The sequence below is a fragment of the Camponotus vicinus genome, unplaced genomic scaffold, assembly GCF_025532165.1.
Source record: "Camponotus vicinus isolate PSW18456_S1 unplaced genomic scaffold, iyCamVici1.0 SCAF_10, whole genome shotgun sequence".
Lineage (NCBI taxonomy): Eukaryota > Metazoa > Arthropoda > Insecta > Hymenoptera > Formicidae > Camponotus > Camponotus vicinus.
In genome coordinates, this window is record NW_028141946.1 from 9,258,450 (window position 1) to 9,276,048 (window position 17,599).

The 17,599-nt window shown below is 38.1% G+C and overlaps 1 protein-coding gene and 2 long non-coding RNA genes across 5 annotated transcripts in view; 2 read left to right on the plus strand and 1 right to left on the minus strand.

Annotated features, from left to right (window-relative positions):
• Positions 1-13,985, plus strand: part of LOC145960972 (dynein beta chain, ciliary) — a 37,932-nt gene extending 23,947 nt beyond the window's left edge. The window contains exons 43-65 of the mRNA XM_083080732.1: positions 64-225; positions 489-725; positions 1,049-1,270; positions 2,247-2,498; positions 3,048-3,174; positions 3,236-3,369; positions 3,666-3,903; positions 4,044-4,231; positions 4,306-4,475; positions 4,944-5,164; positions 5,337-5,613; positions 5,701-5,976; positions 6,635-7,040; positions 7,742-8,058; positions 8,182-8,314; positions 8,491-8,772; positions 8,943-9,149; positions 9,450-9,783; positions 10,024-10,199; positions 10,675-10,785; positions 10,845-11,018; positions 11,253-11,401; positions 11,626-13,985. Coding sequence (XP_082936858.1) covers positions 64-225; positions 489-725; positions 1,049-1,270; positions 2,247-2,498; positions 3,048-3,174; positions 3,236-3,369; positions 3,666-3,903; positions 4,044-4,231; positions 4,306-4,475; positions 4,944-5,164; positions 5,337-5,613; positions 5,701-5,976; positions 6,635-7,040; positions 7,742-8,058; positions 8,182-8,314; positions 8,491-8,772; positions 8,943-9,149; positions 9,450-9,783; positions 10,024-10,199; positions 10,675-10,785; positions 10,845-11,018; positions 11,253-11,401; positions 11,626-11,920 — 5,088 coding nt within the window. The 3' untranslated portion in view covers positions 11,921-13,985. The remainder of the gene's footprint in view (positions 1-63; positions 226-488; positions 726-1,048; positions 1,271-2,246; positions 2,499-3,047; positions 3,175-3,235; positions 3,370-3,665; positions 3,904-4,043; positions 4,232-4,305; positions 4,476-4,943; positions 5,165-5,336; positions 5,614-5,700; positions 5,977-6,634; positions 7,041-7,741; positions 8,059-8,181; positions 8,315-8,490; positions 8,773-8,942; positions 9,150-9,449; positions 9,784-10,023; positions 10,200-10,674; positions 10,786-10,844; positions 11,019-11,252; positions 11,402-11,625) is intronic.
• LOC145960975 (uncharacterized) overlaps positions 1-17,207 on the minus strand; it is a 48,076-nt gene extending 30,869 nt beyond the window's left edge. The window contains exons 1-2 of one of the 2 annotated variants that reach the window (XR_014435502.1): positions 16,630-17,199; positions 14,720-14,789 (exon numbers count right to left, since the gene is read on the minus strand). This is a non-coding gene — a long non-coding RNA (uncharacterized LOC145960975). Of the gene's footprint in view, positions 1-14,719; positions 14,790-16,629 lie in introns of both variants that reach the window. The other variant, XR_014435503.1, reaches the window with a different exon arrangement.
• The window catches only part of LOC145960976 (uncharacterized), a 48,433-nt gene continuing 47,259 nt past the window's right edge, over positions 16,426-17,599 (plus strand). For both annotated transcript variants that reach the window (XR_014435505.1, XR_014435504.1), the window contains exons 1-2: positions 16,426-16,566; positions 16,660-16,923. This is a non-coding gene — a long non-coding RNA (uncharacterized LOC145960976). The remainder of the gene's footprint in view (positions 16,567-16,659; positions 16,924-17,599) is intronic.

Genomic DNA, 17,599 nt, shown 5'->3' on the forward strand with positions numbered 1-17,599 from the left:
AAATGTACCGATTATTAATCAATCATTATGTACGACATGACTTTCTGTTATTTTTTTATATAGGTGTCTGCAATGAATCTGGTATTATTCGAAGATGCCGTGTATCACGTGTGTCGTATTAATAGAATATTGGAGGCGCCGAGGGGCAATGCACTTCTTGTGGGCGTAGGTGGTAGCGGCAAACAATCCTTGTCACGACTAGCTTCTTTCGTTTCCTCGTTGGAGGTAAGCAGGCCGTTTTATTGATCAGGCATCACAGACACACTGTGCCCAAGTCCTAACTTCTCGAGCCTCGAGGAAAATATTCGATAAAGTAGATCACGACAACCGACAAGTCGGTTTTGATTTATTTAAATAGAGAGTGAATAAATAAAAGAAACAGAAAGAAAGAGCTCGATTATTTTTTCTCAAATTGTTGAAAAAATTTCTAACGAGTATCTTAAAATTTTCTCTTTGAAATTGGATGTAAACTTTTAAGTGTAAACTAGGTATTTCAAGTACAACTGCGTAAAGGTTACTCGTTAAACGAGTTGAAAGCTGACTTGGCCGTGTTGTACCTGAAGGCCGGCGTGAAGGGTATCGGTATTACTTTCTTAATGAGCGATTCACAAGTCGCTGAGGAAAAATTCTTGGTCGTTGTGAATGATATGCTGGCGTCGGGGGAGATTGCGGACCTGTTGACTGACGAAGAAGTGGATAACGTCATTAATGCCGTGCGTAACGAGGTAAAATACACGGTGTAACGCTATTTTATGATACTGTCAGAGTATCCTTTATATCGAGATAACCAGAAATACAGAGAGAGAATTTGTAAATATTATTCAGAATGTCTAGCCACTTCAAGTATTACTTGAAATATATCCAAAATTCATCCGGAGAACAAAATTTCGCTGTTTTATTTTAATTTATATTTATTATCGCGAGTATAGAAAACAGAAAATATCCGATTTTTTAATTATTTCGAAATAAATCGGATACTCAGATGATAAGTACTCGAAAAAAGCCAGGAATTAATACCACTAATCAACTAATATCACTCTTTATATAGGTCAAGCAGACCGGAATAATCGACACTAAAGAGAACTGCTGGAAATTTTTCATCGAACGCGTGCGAAGGCAATTGAGATGCGTCCTGTGTTTCTCGCCAGTAGGGGCGACCCTACGAAAAAGGGCCAGGCAGTTCCCCGCAATAGTAAATTGCACCGCGATCGACTGGTTTCAGGACTGGCCGCAAACGGCTCTAGAATCCGTGTCGGCGACGTTTTTGGAGGTATAACACATTTTACACGCGGTTATCTCTCCCAACAACCACAAAATTGTCCGAATTGGTTCTAACATAAATTTAAATGAGGTGTATTATAATCTTAAGTGAGATATAATATAGTTCTTTTTCGTGATATTATCATAGTTACATACACAGTAAAAAATAAAATGTTAATTTTAACATTTTTCACATGTCCCAGAAAATCCACTCTAAAGTTAAAACTAACTCGTTCGTCGTATGTTTCTTATCGACAAACTAAAAATGTTAAATAATTGACACAATACTTTACATTTATTTTTGTTATTGTGACTTTAAGTGTAATGTAAAAATAACATACAAATTAATTAAAAATTACATGAAAAAATAGTTACAATAACTCGTAAGAATTATAGGACATTAACATGTAATAATAATTATTTGAACTTAAATTATTTGTAATAGAAACAATTGATTTTAGTAAATTTGATTATTTTGTATGTCAAAGTTCAAGATTATTTGAAGATTTACTTTAACTTTTCTTAGAATGTTAAACTGACTTTGAGACATGTTGATTGTTTAAAATGATTGTGTTAAAAATATACAAAATAATATTCCATTTCTAAGAGACATATACAAAGAGTCAAGTTATGAAATTGATATAAATGTAACACATGAAAACGTTATAAAAATAATAACATAAGTTATGTATGTTAATTTTACATTAAAGTACTAATCAAAATGTGGTAACACAAGAAAATTTTAACATATGGACGCACAATTTTTTTACTGTGTATATATATAAAATTAAAGGTCTAATTTTTCAATGATATTGCGTTACAAAATTTACCTTAATTTGACCAAGAAATTAATAAAAATTTGATGTATTATTTTAGAAATATGTTCAATATTTATCCATTAATTACCTGATTATAATGCAAAAATAAAATGTTATTTATAATATTTTTCTAAAAAGGCTACAACTGCAATTCTTTATCTTTACTAGGAGTTAAGGGAGTTACCGATTGAATATCGAACTTCCGTATCATTCTTCATGTCCTTTGTTCATACGAGCGTGAACAACATATCCGCGCTATATTTGCAAAATGAAAGGAGATACAACTATACGACGCCGAAATCATTTCTCGAGCAAATTTCTTTGTACTCCAAATTGTTAACAGAAAAAACGCATGATTTGAAGGCAATGATATCGCGTCTCACCGATGGATTAGTGAAGCTCGCATCCTGCGCCATTCAGGTATATTTTCTGCTTTCTTTTCAGAATTTTATAATTTTATTGTCAACATTCTAATTTTCATTTTTGCTTCGTGCATAAAATTTTAAAATATATTGAATTTTATTTTCTAAATCTAGATCTGATAATGAAAAAATCAAAAGTTTCTGAAAAATAACCGATTAAAATATTTTACAACTAGATTTTTCGCCTAGATACTTTTGTGCTTAGAATAAAAATGAGATCGGAATTTTACTTTAGTTTCGTTTTAAATTAAACATCGTTCATTATTCAATCAAGCTTTATTAACTTTTCATCATCATTAACTTTTCAATTCAAATGAGAAAAAAATTGCTGACAGAAAATTCACTTTGCTTGTATCATTTACGGTTCTATGTACATATATTTGTACGTGCTTCGCCTCTCTTATATATTCCGCGTATAATATACATAATGCACATATGTTACAAGCGCGTTAGGGGTAGCCGATTATGGCTGGCAGGCGGGTGGCAAGGAGCTCTTGCTGCGGGCGCTTCTTACGTCCATCTTCTGAGTTATCTTTTCGCGAAGTAGGTCGACGAGTTAAAGATCATTCTGACCGTTCAAGAGATCGAGTTGAAGAAAAGGAACGAAATAGCCGACAAGATACTGGCCGAGGTACGCGCGGAGAACGCGAAAGCGGAGGCGGAGAAGGCTATCGGTAAGATATCGGGGAGCGTTTAATCGCCGACGAGATAACGAGCGCGATTTCGGGATTGCAGTGACCGAGGAAGAGGCGAAAGTGGCCGAGATCAAGGAGGTGGTGTCGGAAAATCAGAGACGTTGCGACGAAGACTTGGCCCGCGCGGAGCCGGCGGTGAGGCAGGCCGAAGCTGCGCTCGATACTTTGAACAAGGTTAACGAACTCGCGATATGTATTGCAATCGAAGCGCCGAAAACACGAGTGAACCGAGTCACGCGATAGCTATTTTATATTAAAAAAAAAAAAAAGGTCAAAATTTATTGCGTCGCGTTTTTTCGATGGGAAAAGCACGTATGACACAAATGAAACGATTCTCGATTTTAAAAAATCTGGCAGCTCGATATCCATCGTGCGACAAGAGGACGTGGTTCTACAAGAACTATTTTTTCCGGCTGGGATATATTGGAAATGTAAAATTTCGCATTATAGAATAATTTTCGTGATTATAGAATAACTTGACCGAATTGAAGTCCTTCGGGACGCCGCCGGATGCGGTGCTGAAGGTCGCCCAGGCCGTGCTCATTCTGTTCTCGCACGAAGGGAAGATACCGAAAGACAGAAGCTGGAAAGCTTGCAGAGTGTTAATGGGATCTATCGACGGGTTTATGTCGCATTTGCGTAATTACGATAAAGAGAACATACATCCGGAAGTCGTTAAGGCGATCCAGCCGTACATCAAGGACAAGGGTATCCTCATATTTTAACTATTATAATGGAAGTGGGAAGTTAAAGACTTTTGCAGATATGTATGTCAAGCACATATAAAAGATGCATATATCATTTCTGGGTAAAAACACTATTGCGTTTAATACGTTACGTGTGATTAGAGTTCGATCCGGATTTCGTGTATTCAAAATCGCAAGCGGCAGCGGGGTTATGCAGCTGGGTGAAGAACATTATGGTATTTCATTACATCAATGAAAACGTCAAACCTCTGAGAGCCGCGCTTGCCCAGGCAAACGCCGAATTAAGGGCCGCTATGGAGAAGTTGCATTCCTTGAGGAATCGTTTAGCGGTGAGCTTGTTTATCTCTTTTTGTGGGTATTTTTATAAAAAAGAGATGTTTTCAAATTTTCTTCGTTTCTTCAGGAGCTTCATAAAATGTTAGACATTCTGAGTGAAAAGATGAACGTGGCTTTAGCCGCGAAACAAAAGTGCCAGGACGAAGCGGAAGTGACCGCGTTCACTATAGATTTGGCAAATCGATTGGTAAACGGCCTTGCGTCTGAGAACGTTCGTTGGGCTGAGACTGTGCAAGTGTACGTAAATTAATCGTCTAATCATGAGATAATTAATCAAATCAGAAAAGAAAACTGAATAAATAAACAAAAGAATTTTAGCAAATATCCAATAATAATTCATGTTTACCACATTGATAACTAAATCATCAGAGAAAGAGTGAGAAATTATTTTTTTTTTAAATTACGTGTCATATTTTTCAATTCATAATGTCCAGATTTAAAAAAATTTCTTTTAAATAATTACAGAATTTTTTCTATTCTTGAGAAATTTTACGACATATGCATGCCTTCTATCTATAAGAGAACTGATTTAATTCATTACTTTAATCTTATCAAATTTGTATTAATTTGATATTTATGTAAATCTAATTTTTCTTCACATCCAATTATTTTATTTTCAACGTAGTGATATCCGTTTATTGAAATAATGCCAATTACTCGTGTTAAAGGTATTTCTAAGTACATTTATGATGCACCACAAAACAGATTAAAAACGTCGGAAATTACTCTACCGGGCAACGTATTGCTCGTCACGGCATTTATCTCTTATATGGGATGTTTTACGAGGAAATACAGAATGGATCTCATGAATTTACATTGGTTACCGTTTCTCGACAATCTGCAAGTGCCAATACCGCATACACCGGACTTGGATCCGTTGTCTTTAATGACCGACGACGCGAAGATCGCCCAGTGGAATAACGACGGTAAAATAGTACATTTGATTTTCATCCTTTTATTTTACTTCATCTATCTTAATCGTGCAATTTTGAAAATCTATCTTACAGTGATTTCTCATAAATATAAATAAATAAAAAAAAAATAAATTTCTTCCATTAGCTTCACAATTTTAGCCAGTTAAATACCATATTTCCTTAGGTTTACCCACGGATAGGATGTCTTCGGAAAATGCCACGATACTCACGAATTCGTCTAGGTGGCCACTGATGATCGATCCGCAATTACAGGGAATCAAGTGGCTTAAGAATACGTACGGGGACCAATTAATAGTGTTACGTTTAACTCAAAAGAATTATCTCGACAGAATCGAACACGCCATCGCAAACGGAAATGTGGTGTTACTGGAGAGTATCATGGAAACAGTCGACGCCGTTTTAGATCCGATCCTGGGCCGGGTTTTAATAAAGAGAGGAAGGTATATTCGTACACACGATGTTCCTTTTTCACCGATAAACGCAAACTATCCGGCAAAATTAATCTTGCCAAACGAATGTTAACAAAGGGCCATCAAGGTGGGGGACAAAGAGGTGGATTACGATCCGCGCTTCCGTCTCATCTTGCAAACAAAACTGGCGAATCCTCACTACAAGCCGGAGATGCAAGCTCAGACCACGCTCATCAATTTCACGGTTACGAAGGACGGTTTGGAGGAGCAGCTATTAGGCGCCGTCGTGAAAGCGGAACGTCCGGATCTGGAATCGAGCAAAGCCGAGCTCACGACTCAACAAAACACTTTCAAGATCACGCTGAAGGTGTTGGAGGATGATCTGTTGCACAGGTAATCTTATATCACTCGAAAAAAATGATCTTGCGACTACAGCAGCAATTTTCTAGGTGCGAAAAATTAATTAAGATAGATAAATGATTAACAAATATCGTGAAATCACAAACCATGTTTTGCACTTGATCAATCTAAATGACAAACACAGGATTTATTTCTGAACCGTTAGTGAAATTTAGAGAGAAAGTTTGTCTGTGGTGTCTATCCAAGACTAATCATACTTGTTATAAAGTTTGACTGTGGTAAGAAAAATCGTTTCTCACAAAGATCTCTTTAGCTATAGAAATTCATATTTATGCTGTGATTAATATTTGGCAATGGGATCTAAATTCGCCAAAAGGTATTAATAGAATTTGCAGCTATAAATTTTACATGATACAGTGTTTTAGCAATCACAAAAAATAGCGGCAAATTTTTATAACATCTAGAAATATATATTTTCGATTCAATTTTTACACGATTATTCTACACATGATTGTTTAATATCTTTGTTTATTTAAATCTTCATTCGCGATTCAAGTTAAACATTTCTCCGTCTTATCTATTCGACACGAATTAAAGAAAAAAAAATTTCAAAAGCAAATTTCTCCCCCCCCCTCCCCCCGTCATTTAATTATATTAAGTATAATCTCATCGTGCCTCGTCTCTCATCCAGATTGGCGACGGCCGGACCCGACATCCTAAGCGACGTCGCTCTTGTGGAGAACCTCGAAACTACGAAGAAGACCGCGAGCGAGATCGAGGCGAAGGCGATCGAGGCGAAGGTGACCGCTGCCAAGATAGACGAGGCGCGAGAATCCTACCGACCGGTGGCGTCCAGGGCCAGCCTCCTCTACTTCATCCTTAATGATCTCAACAAGATCAACATGCTGTACCAATTTTCTCTCAAGGCGTTCAGCACGGTCTTTCAGAATGCCATTAAATTCGCGGAACCAGCCGACACCCTCGGTAAACGCGTCGCCAGTCTGATCGACAGCGTCACGTACCTGGTTTTTACCTACACCAGCAGAGGACTATTCGAGAGCGACAAGCTCATATTTCTCTGTCAGCTGACTCTTCAGGTGCTACATCGTCTCGTAAATGTGACGGATAAACAATAAACTCTCTCGCGTTCGAAACAATTTCAAACTTATACATTCTTTTCGAAATCTTTTATAAGGATCAGGGTATTAAATTTGTATCAAATGTACATCTCCAGCAATAATAATAATCCCTTTAATATTTAAATAATGAGACACCGAGTCATTCAATTTTAATGTAATTTTAGACGGCACGCTTTTAATATAATTGACCCCGATGAAGCCTTTGATATTTCTTGTTCAATCATCATATTTACGCTGAAGATGGCCCAAAAATAGGGTCGAAACGTTTGCAAACTTTTTATAATTGTATTTATTATTTCATACTTATTTGTTTTTTATAATAAATAACTGTGTTATAAGATCGACACTTGATTCGCATTGCCGTTAAAACTGATTTGTTTAATTTTAATAATCCCTTTATTATGTAATTACAAAGTGCATCTTAAATTTGCAATATTTATTTTTTTCATGATGTATCTTTCTGTTTTGTGTAGATAATATTATAAAATTTCAATCAATCATATTTTTTGAACTCTGCTTTCTATTTTATGTAATTTAAATCTCTCGAAATTATCTCCCTACTTTAGTTTTAATAAAGCGTTAATAAAAAAATTATATTAATTATCCGATCGATTACCTTCCAAATCGCGTACGTAATAAACGATCACTGCGATTTATAGATTCTGCTGCAGACGAAGGAGATAGATCAGATCGAAGTAGATTTTCTCTTGCGATTCCCATATTTGCCGGATCATACAAGCCCGGTGGACTTTCTGAGCAACGTCGCCTGGGGTGGCATCAAGTATTTGAGCGGGATGGAGAATTTTCGCAATCTAGATCGCGATATAGACGGGGCGGCGAAAAGATGGAGGAAATTCGTGGAATCGGAGACACCGGAGAGAGAAAAATTTCCCCAGGAATGGAAGAACAAGCCAGCCTTCCAGAGACTTTGCATAATGAGATGCGTGAGACTAGATCGAATGGTTTACGCTATACGGTATACAATTTACTCTAGAATAAACACTCGTTTGAATAAAAATCAAAACACATACGTGCGATGTATGCGATAAATATTTCCTGGTGTTTACTCCCTCGTTTAATCCTCCAACGATTTACGTAGATGTTTCGTGGAGGAGAAACTAGGTGCAAAATTCATAAAGTTTCGTATGCAGCTGTTCGAAAAATCATACGAAGAGACAAACGCAGATACGCCGGTATTTTTCATTCTGTCCCCAGGAGTCGATCCTCTAAAGGCACGTTTTTCTGTTATAATTAATTATAATTACATTCGAATACTCAGATATAGATATGAGATTCGAGATGCGCATGTACCTTGTTTTGCGTGAGAAAAATTCCTTAGAATACTAATGAGACTAAAATTGGTCTTGGACATAACTAAGAGCTAATTAACGGAGTAACGATGTCGTAGGACGTCGAGAAACTTGGTAGACGACTCGGTTTTACGTTCAACGCGCAAAATTTCCACAATGTATCATTGGGACAAGGTCAAGAACCTGTCGCGGAGAGGGCGATGGACATCTCGGCGCGCGACGGTCACTGGGTTATACTTCAAAATATCCACCTGGTGCGGAACTGGCTGCCGAATTTGGAAAAGAAGATAGAACAACTGTCGGAGGAGTCCCACGAGGACTATCGTCTCTACATCAGCGCGGAACCGAGTCCCGATCCCCACGAGTCGATAATACCGCAGGTAAAACAAGAGAAAAGTTGCCCGAGAAGCGACAAACTTTCCTTTTCTTGTGTGCAATTTATCGTGAAAAAAATGCGACAAGTTTTTCTCGCAATTTTCTGTGAGCGTCGCTTACGAATCTTGCTTTCGCCGAATTTTTTGCATATTTTAATGCGATAAAAATGCACAAGGGGATACTGGAGTCGGCCATAAAGATCACCAACGAGCCGCCGACGGGTATGCGCGCCAATATTCACAAAGCCCTGGATAATTTCAGCCAGGACACCCTAGAGTCCTGCACCAAGGAAACAGAGTTCAAAGCTATTCTCTTCACCCTCTGTTACTATCACGCTGCTGTGGCCGAGCGTAGAAAATTCGGGGCACAAGGATGGAATGGGGTCGGTATTCGCGCTATTTAAACCCAAGTCAGACTTAAATAATTTATAATTTGCAATAAAATTTTTTACAATTTTATAGGACGATTCAAGTCATAAAGCTTTGAATTTTTATATTTAATTTTTAATTTTTAATGGTGAATTATTCGTAAAGAAGAATCTCATGAATTTTAAATGGAAAATTAATAAATTTTGTATAGAAAAATATATATATTTATATATTGACGTGTGTCAGAAAATGTTGAGATTCTTTTCGAAATAAAAATCTACGCAATTCATTTAAATTTAATATTTAACATACAGGTGTATCCCTTCAACGTTGGCGATCTGACCATCAGTGCTTCGGTATTATTAAACTATCTAGAGGGTAATACTAAGATACCCTGGGAAGATTTGCGTTACTTGTTCGGGGAGATCATGTACGGCGGTCATATAACCGATGATTGGGACAGAAGGCTGTGTCGAACGTATCTCCTCGAGTATCTACAACCGGAATTGGTCGAGGGTGAATTATATCTAGCACCGGGTTTTCTGGTGCCACCCAATACTGATTACGCGGGCTATCATGAATATGTAGAGAATTATTTGCCGACGGAGAGCCCCGTTCTGTACGGACTTCACCCGAACGCAGAGATCGGTAAAATTTTTCGGTCATTTTTGTCGTTAAAAATAAAACTTAATGAGATGAGCGATTTCGTTTATCCTACAGTTTATTCGCCTATTATGAATATTTTAATACCTTGTGGAAGACTTTTATCTCTTACAGAAATAGAATGCTTGGTTTGATTCGCTTATTTGATTTTACCTCGTTTTCCCCTCCTCGATTTATGTTCGCGTTAAAACGAAATGAATAGTCGCTCGTTACCCTTTTGCGAAGGGTTCCTCACAAGCACGGCGGAGAAGTTATTCAGAACAATCTGGGGGATGCAGCCACGGGACGTCGCCGATACAACGATCGGGGTGTTATCGAAAGAAGACAAGGTGAAAGTTATGATAGAGGATTTACTCGACAAGCTTCCCGAGGAGTTTAATATACAAGAATTGATGAACAAGGTTGATGTCAGGCTATTATATCGAAGGCTCGTTATAAGAATTATAAGATCTGTCAATCTTGAAAAGAGCACTGAATAAATATGACATAAGGATATTTTTCAAGATAACGTGCAATCGTTCATATAAATATAATTAAATAATATAATTTAATATAATTAAATGTGATAATTGCTTACTTAAAGTGCGTGTCACAAAGTCATCAAGAAATTATAATTATCAATTATTCCGGTGTCATATTTAATACAGTGTCTTAACTGCTTCTATACGTTCCCTTTCTAACATCGGTCATTACACATTTTATGTCCTCGACTTTATTGCCACTTCGGACGCGAGCTTTAATTTTCTCTTCTTTATCTTTACAACATCACGCAGCAATATATTAATATTACAATTTATTTTTTATGGTAAGAAACAAAATAGACAAAAAATTTGACTCTCTTTTTCTTTCTTTCTATTTTCTCTTTATTTCTCTTAGACGGAAGATCGCACTCCTTTCGTTATCGTCGCTCTCCAAGAATGCGAGCATATGAACGCGCTTTGCAAGGAACTGAAAAGATCTCTGACCGAATTGGATCTCGGTTTGAAGGTGAGTATCGAGATAAAGATGTAAGCAACAGATGCGATAAACCTAAAGATCCATTTTAGGGCGAGCTCACAATCAGCGCAGACATGGAGGATCTGCAAAATCACCTCTTTATGGATTCTGTACCGCCGTCATGGACCAAACGCGCCTATCCCTCCACCTTCAGTTTGTCGAATTGGTTCGCTGACATGCTCAATCGAATAACCGAGCTATCGAATTGGACGGTAGATTTTAACGTAAGTAAAGGCGAAACCGCGGGTTGCGGCGAGAAAAAAATACCATAAACGGCAATTAAATTGAAAGAAAAATTATATATTTTCATGCGAAACGTGGGACAAAGAATTTAAATTTTGTCACACGTTGCAATCAATTTGGACAAACGTTGTTTCGTCATTCGCTTTATGCTGAAAAAAGCTTGTCTTTCTTTTCTTTGATCAATCCACTCTTTCTTGCGGAACGTCTTTCGGCAGTTACCGTCATCGATTTGGCTGGGTGGTTTCTTCAATCCGCAGTCCTTACTTACCGCCATCATGCAGCAAACCGCCCGTAAAAACGAGTGGCCCTTGGACAAGATGTGTCTGCATTGCGACGTAACCAGAAAACAGAAGGAAGAAATTACGTAAGAGATGACATGAGATCTTTTAGAGGATAGGGCCTTTCTGGAATATACGAAATTCCAGAAATCCAAATCCTTTATCGAACCTAAGCTCGCTTTCCCACAATAAGTCGCTAAAGTACAAGTAGCAGTAGAGATCTTTGACGCGATAAATTTTTCGGGATGGGAAACTCGACCTGTCCTCGAAGGGTCAACACAATATGATGCCGAGATGATCTCTTTATCAGGGTGCCACCGCGCGAGGGCGCATATGTGAATGGCTTATACATGGAGGGTGCCCGATGGGACGTGGCCACTGGTGTCATCGCAGATTCTCGGCTCAAGGAGCTGTTCTCCCTGATGCCGGTGGTATTCGTCAAGGCGATCACGCAGGACAAGCTGGAGACGAAGAACACGTACGAGTGTCCGGTTTACAGGACCAGGACGAGAGGTCCTACGTACATCTGGACGTTCAATCTCAAGACCCGCGAGAAGCCCACAAAGTGGACCCTGGCCGGCGTCGCGATTCTCCTACAGATTTAAACCCTCTTTTCTTCTCCGTTCACACACGATTTCGCGCTCGTAATAGTTTCCTTTTTTTTTTACCTTTTTATGCCCCTCTTCGCATGAGTCGTAATGGCAAGTCGCGCCGCGACCACGGTTTCCCGGTTAATAACCTCCTCGCAATTACGTCAAACCCTCTCCGAGTTACGGTCGAGTCGAGGAGCGGCGATAATTACAATGCGCGTATTCGGATAATTACGATTGGCGTATACGCGTCCGTTATAACGCGCATCTCTTTGTAACCGGCGCTCTCCAAGTGGAGCGATTTCGATCCGAGTGGAAGCTCGTTCTTTGCCGAGCGGAAGGAACTTGGCTCGCAGATGGGACGCGCTCGTTTAGTCCAAAAGGTGTACCGCTGGTGTCGTCAATTGAAATCGTCAATTGAGAGAATCGACATAAATGTGACAGCGTGGCGAGTACACGTTTCGACAACGGTAGGAGGAACATCGGCGACTCTCTCTCTCTCTCTCTCTCTTTTTCGTACATCCGGTGTTTTCTTTACGCGCCCACCTCACGTACACCACCCTCACGCATCATTGTATTGGCCGGTATGGCTATTTGACAAGTCAACGGTACACGACGACAATATGATTGGAGGTTTCGAGGAAGTGGTCACCCTTTATCGACTGCGACGTAATTATCTGTTTCGCGATGACGCATCTGGTTTCGCGTGCCGTCCGGCTTCCACAACGATGCGATGCGGAATTTTGGACACGCGAGTGAAACGCCTTGCGAAACCCAACCGAGTCAGCTAAACTGACAATAACGAAACGACCGGTAAACCATAGCGAAGCCTACTGTCGCGCGACATTGTAACCGCACTTGACTCGCAATCGCGTATATTTCTTCCAACGACTGGACCTGTCGTTTATCCGGAATCAATTGTTACTGATACCCTATGACAAGCATTCGTGTATATTTTTTTGTACGTGAGAATATACAGATTTAATAGCGCGAGTATCTCAAATCGTATAAATCTCCGTTCATCTCTCTACATAATTTATCAAGCTTAAATTATTGTGGAACTCTGTAATAAGACTTGTAAAAATATACTTCTTATGTGTCCATCATTATGTCCTCTAACACATGCGTTTTTTATACTTTTTATCATTAGCGGTCGAAAAAAATTTTGATTAATAATCTCTTCTTTATCGCAATATTCATCGAATTGATTCGCATCATTCGCGTTATTTTTGATTTCTCTTTGGAAATCAAATTTTCACAGAGATGCATATTTTCGCGAATGAGCTTCGACATTGAATGCGTTCAGACGAAGCCGGCGCTACCTGTCTCGGATTAAGAAGGACTCGGGAAATATTTTTTGATCATTAAACTAATTAGATTACCGGTATTGCGGCGGTCGGCTATAAATTAGTGCTCCAGGACCTTTACGGTTGCTCATCGTCCGGGCTCTCCTCGGCCGGAGAACGCCTTCGGGGCAAACGCGCGTTTCTGGTATTTATAAGGGACCTACCGAAGACGCGCGAGATGAACACGAACCAGAGGCATCGAAAAGACCGCATTCGAGTCGCATCCAACGAATCGAGAGAGACATCGCGCACTCGATTGCTACTTGAATACGCTTAAGCCCAATTTAAACGACCGATAATTCACGATAAACTTCGAAATGCGATCCCATGTAAAAGCTCTTATAAAATAATGTAAATATTTGTAGGATTATAATTGTACCCTGAGAAAAGGAGGCACATGTTTTATATTTATGGATAAAAATTGAGCAAAAAAATATATTGATAAATAATCATATATAAACATTTCGAAATTTTATGTATATCTTGTGATGTAATTATTTCTCGATCTCGCGAGATAGAATAACATACTTTCTAAGCATAATGTTAAAAGCACATCCAGCTCTCTCCTTGCGTGTTGAATATCAATCAACGATAACAGTAAATTATAATATTATTACAATCAATAATTCGCAATTAATTATTACTCTTAATGCACGCTCATCAAATGTATAAACACGTGATTAATAATAAGATAGCAAATCAAGAAATATAAAAAAATCGGTGAAAACACATTCAATTACACAATAATTATATGTATTGCGTTTACATATATGACTACAACTTGTATTTATTAGCTCGATGTAATAAAAAAAAAGTCTCCTTCTTCGCATCTATTTTTATTCTAATGCGACATCGGCGTACAAGTAGTAGTACGCAAATTACAAATGGTCTAAAATGGATTTAACGTGCAACGAGATGGGCTCGTAAATATACGGCTCGTAGTAATTAAGAAGTCAAGAGAACAAAGACCAATCAAGTTGAGAAATAGAAACTTTCCGGCCAACTGAAGACCATTCTACCCATCAAAATTAAAGTCATATCAAACAAAAAGTTTTACATAATGAGAAACTTACGTTTTACCGACATGAATGCGGTATCAATATGTCATAGAAAGCTAAGCATAAGTCGGTAGAAAGATGCCTTTTACGCGTCGCAATCATAATTGCCTTCTCCCATAGAAAAACTCGCGTATTGAAATTGCAAGAAAATTTATTCCATTTCAACATTTATTTTATGTACTTTCTCACGCATGTAATTATGATGTAAAATATATGATGTAAAATATTAATAGTTCCCATTATATAATAACATATGGAAATCAGCTGTTGAGTCATAGTCAACATTATCAACTGTTCTCAGATTAACTTGTCATTGAAATAATTCATTAGAATCATCGAGAGTATCTCGTTTACATGAGGGAGACAATAATTATGCATAAATTACTGCAAAAAATGGAAATGTGACTCACGTGCTTCCGTCGGTCGGGTGTGTCCGTCGGGAGGATGCAAAATGTTGGCAGCACAAGACACTCGTCGGAACTGAAAACATCATCGACTATATTATTACTCGATAATTTCTAAACATCGTATCGTCTTCGAGCAATAAACGAAATAAACGTATTAAACCACGTTTCACTCATTTTTATTTCAACAATTACTCAAAAAAATAAATAAAAGAAAATATTGTAAATAAATATAAATATTGAAAATATTATCGTGTGTATTTATTTTTGTGTATTTATTTTTTTAAACGATATACATATGTATCTTACAATGTAAAATTTTTTTTTCTTTAGAATAATCGAAATACTTTAGCTGTAGACAAAATATCCAAAGATTTAAGAACCAATGCTCTTTTAACGAATGTCGGAGAGCCGAGAATGTGAGGATACAACAGCTGTTAATCTAACAGATAAATTTTAAACGGCCGAGTCACTCCCCTAATCCATAAATCGTTGCAGGATAGTTCCCTGCGTATCTGTATAAGACTGTCGCGGCTAAGCGTATTGCATGTGTGTTCATCGCTAATTATTTTGCCTTGTGCCTATCATTTAATTTTATTGCAGTTTGCACATTGTATTAAGCAGCTATTAAACGTGCTCAACTAGAATCAAATAAAGATTGAGCGATATGTGAAAACAAAGGCACATAAAACATGGGCCCATGAATATTAATATATAATTAACTACACTTTCAATCGAGAATTGAAAGTAATGCGCGATTATTCTTATTGTAAATATCACGTCGTTAAGGAAATATTATGTCGGAAAAATTCCCAAGGGAGACGGGATGAAACCTCTTTTTCATCACTTGTTTAGCGCACCACCAATTAACTTAATTAACATATGACAAATTGAATAAAACGTAATGTGCTCAATTAGAATGCTTTGCTTTTAATTTCTTTGCCCACCATTTTTAAATTCGAGAGATTCCTTAAATACTAGAGAAAGTCACATACTTCCATACAGCACATTGTTACATTGCAACAATATTGCGGCAATATTGCAATGTTGCTGTAATATTGCTGCAATGTAACAACAATGGTCTGTGCTGTATCGGCTTGGACAAATTTCCGCAAAGGATTCGTCATATCCGAACAAGCTAACATAAGTTATGTTTCGATGTACGTTACAGAAATTTATAAATCGTGTAATAAATATACACAGTTAATTCATTTCAACACACGCATTACTATTATTATAATATAATAATACAAAAGATGTACAGTAGGCGCCAATAATGCCTTAACATATGAAATTGGTCGCATTCGAGACTAATAATAACTTAATATAATAACTAGTCATTATTAATCCCGAATGCGACCAATTTCATATGTTAAGGCATTATTGGCGCCTACTGTACGTGAAATATTTCGAGAAATTTAGTTATTTCGAAAATTCGAATGATATACTCGGACTGTCAACAATGAACACTATCATGAAGATTAATGAAAAAAAATCTTCGTGAATTACTCACCTTATCATTACATATATCGACGTGATGTACACACACACACACAGTTACACTTTTTTATTCACGCTACATCATAAAAAATACCCAAGAATTACATTTTTCAAACGATCGCGATACGATTTCCCGCGTCTCGAAAGATCTATCGGTAAAATCTCGTTACCAGACGCCTTCCTCCCCCCTCCGCGCCTCGCTCCCAGCGCGTCATCGCGACCTGCGGCGTACTTCACGTCGCAAGCTCCCGAAGATACGCGCGATACTGATCTAACCCGAATCGAGCTGAAAGTCCGCGATCGACCAATCTACTAAAGATCTTCGTATGTGTGTGTGTGATACTCCAAAAGAGGTATTTATGTATTTATTATCGAGGAAATTTAAGGAGGATCATATGAGCGGTAGAGTGACTTACCTGTCATTCTTGTCACTCTTGTCATCCAAGGTCGAGTCGATCGCTAGTGAATTTTCCGTTGACGTCACCCCGTCCGAATCTCCACCCCGGACCCTCCGGGGTCCCCTCGTTCGCGGAGGAGCCGAGGAGACCGTCTCGAGAGGCGCGAAAGAAGGGCCTCCCAGGATGACTCTCGCTAATCGCGGGCAGGCGGAAAACAAGCGTGATGAGTCGCCTCGTCTCGTCTCGCCTCGTCTCGTCCCGTCTCACACACGAGCTAACTCGAGTCGACGCGGCTACAACGAACTGCAACGGGTGAGTTAACCCCTTCTTTCACTCTTTCTCTCTCTCTCTCCATCTCTCTTCTTTTGCTCTCCTTCCCTCTTACCGCAGCACACGATAGTAAATGCGCACATACGTAACATTCGAGGCAACATGGACGATCCGAGACGAAAAGCATATATACGCTTCGGAACGATAATCGATACGCGTTATGTCCTTAACGTATGTCTAGACTGACACGTAGTTTAACGCGTCTTACATATCGGCGAGAGAGCTATACAATTTCTCGTACGTTTACGATGCCAGGGTTTTTATAATAAAAGCACCAATTCTGTGAGAGATCAAAAGAGAAAAAGAGAGAGAGAAAAATTTGTATCGTTTAAATTGATTTCGCTGAATGATGGATGTTAAAAATCGAATAATTTAATTATCTCGTGTATTAAATTATGTATTCGAATATTGAAAGCCTCAATGTCAATTTCTCTCCTAATAAAGTTCTTACTCTTTTAAATTGAATCAGTGAAAATTGATTAAGGCAGCGACACAATTTCACCAGAGATTAATGAATATTTCACTTATATGCTCGGTAAAAACATCTCCTTCTCTGCCTTTCATATATCATTCATTTATAGTAAGATTTCACTGTCAAATTAGTAATAATTGTATACATTTGCAAGATATAATTTTTCTTTATTTTGGATTGACATTT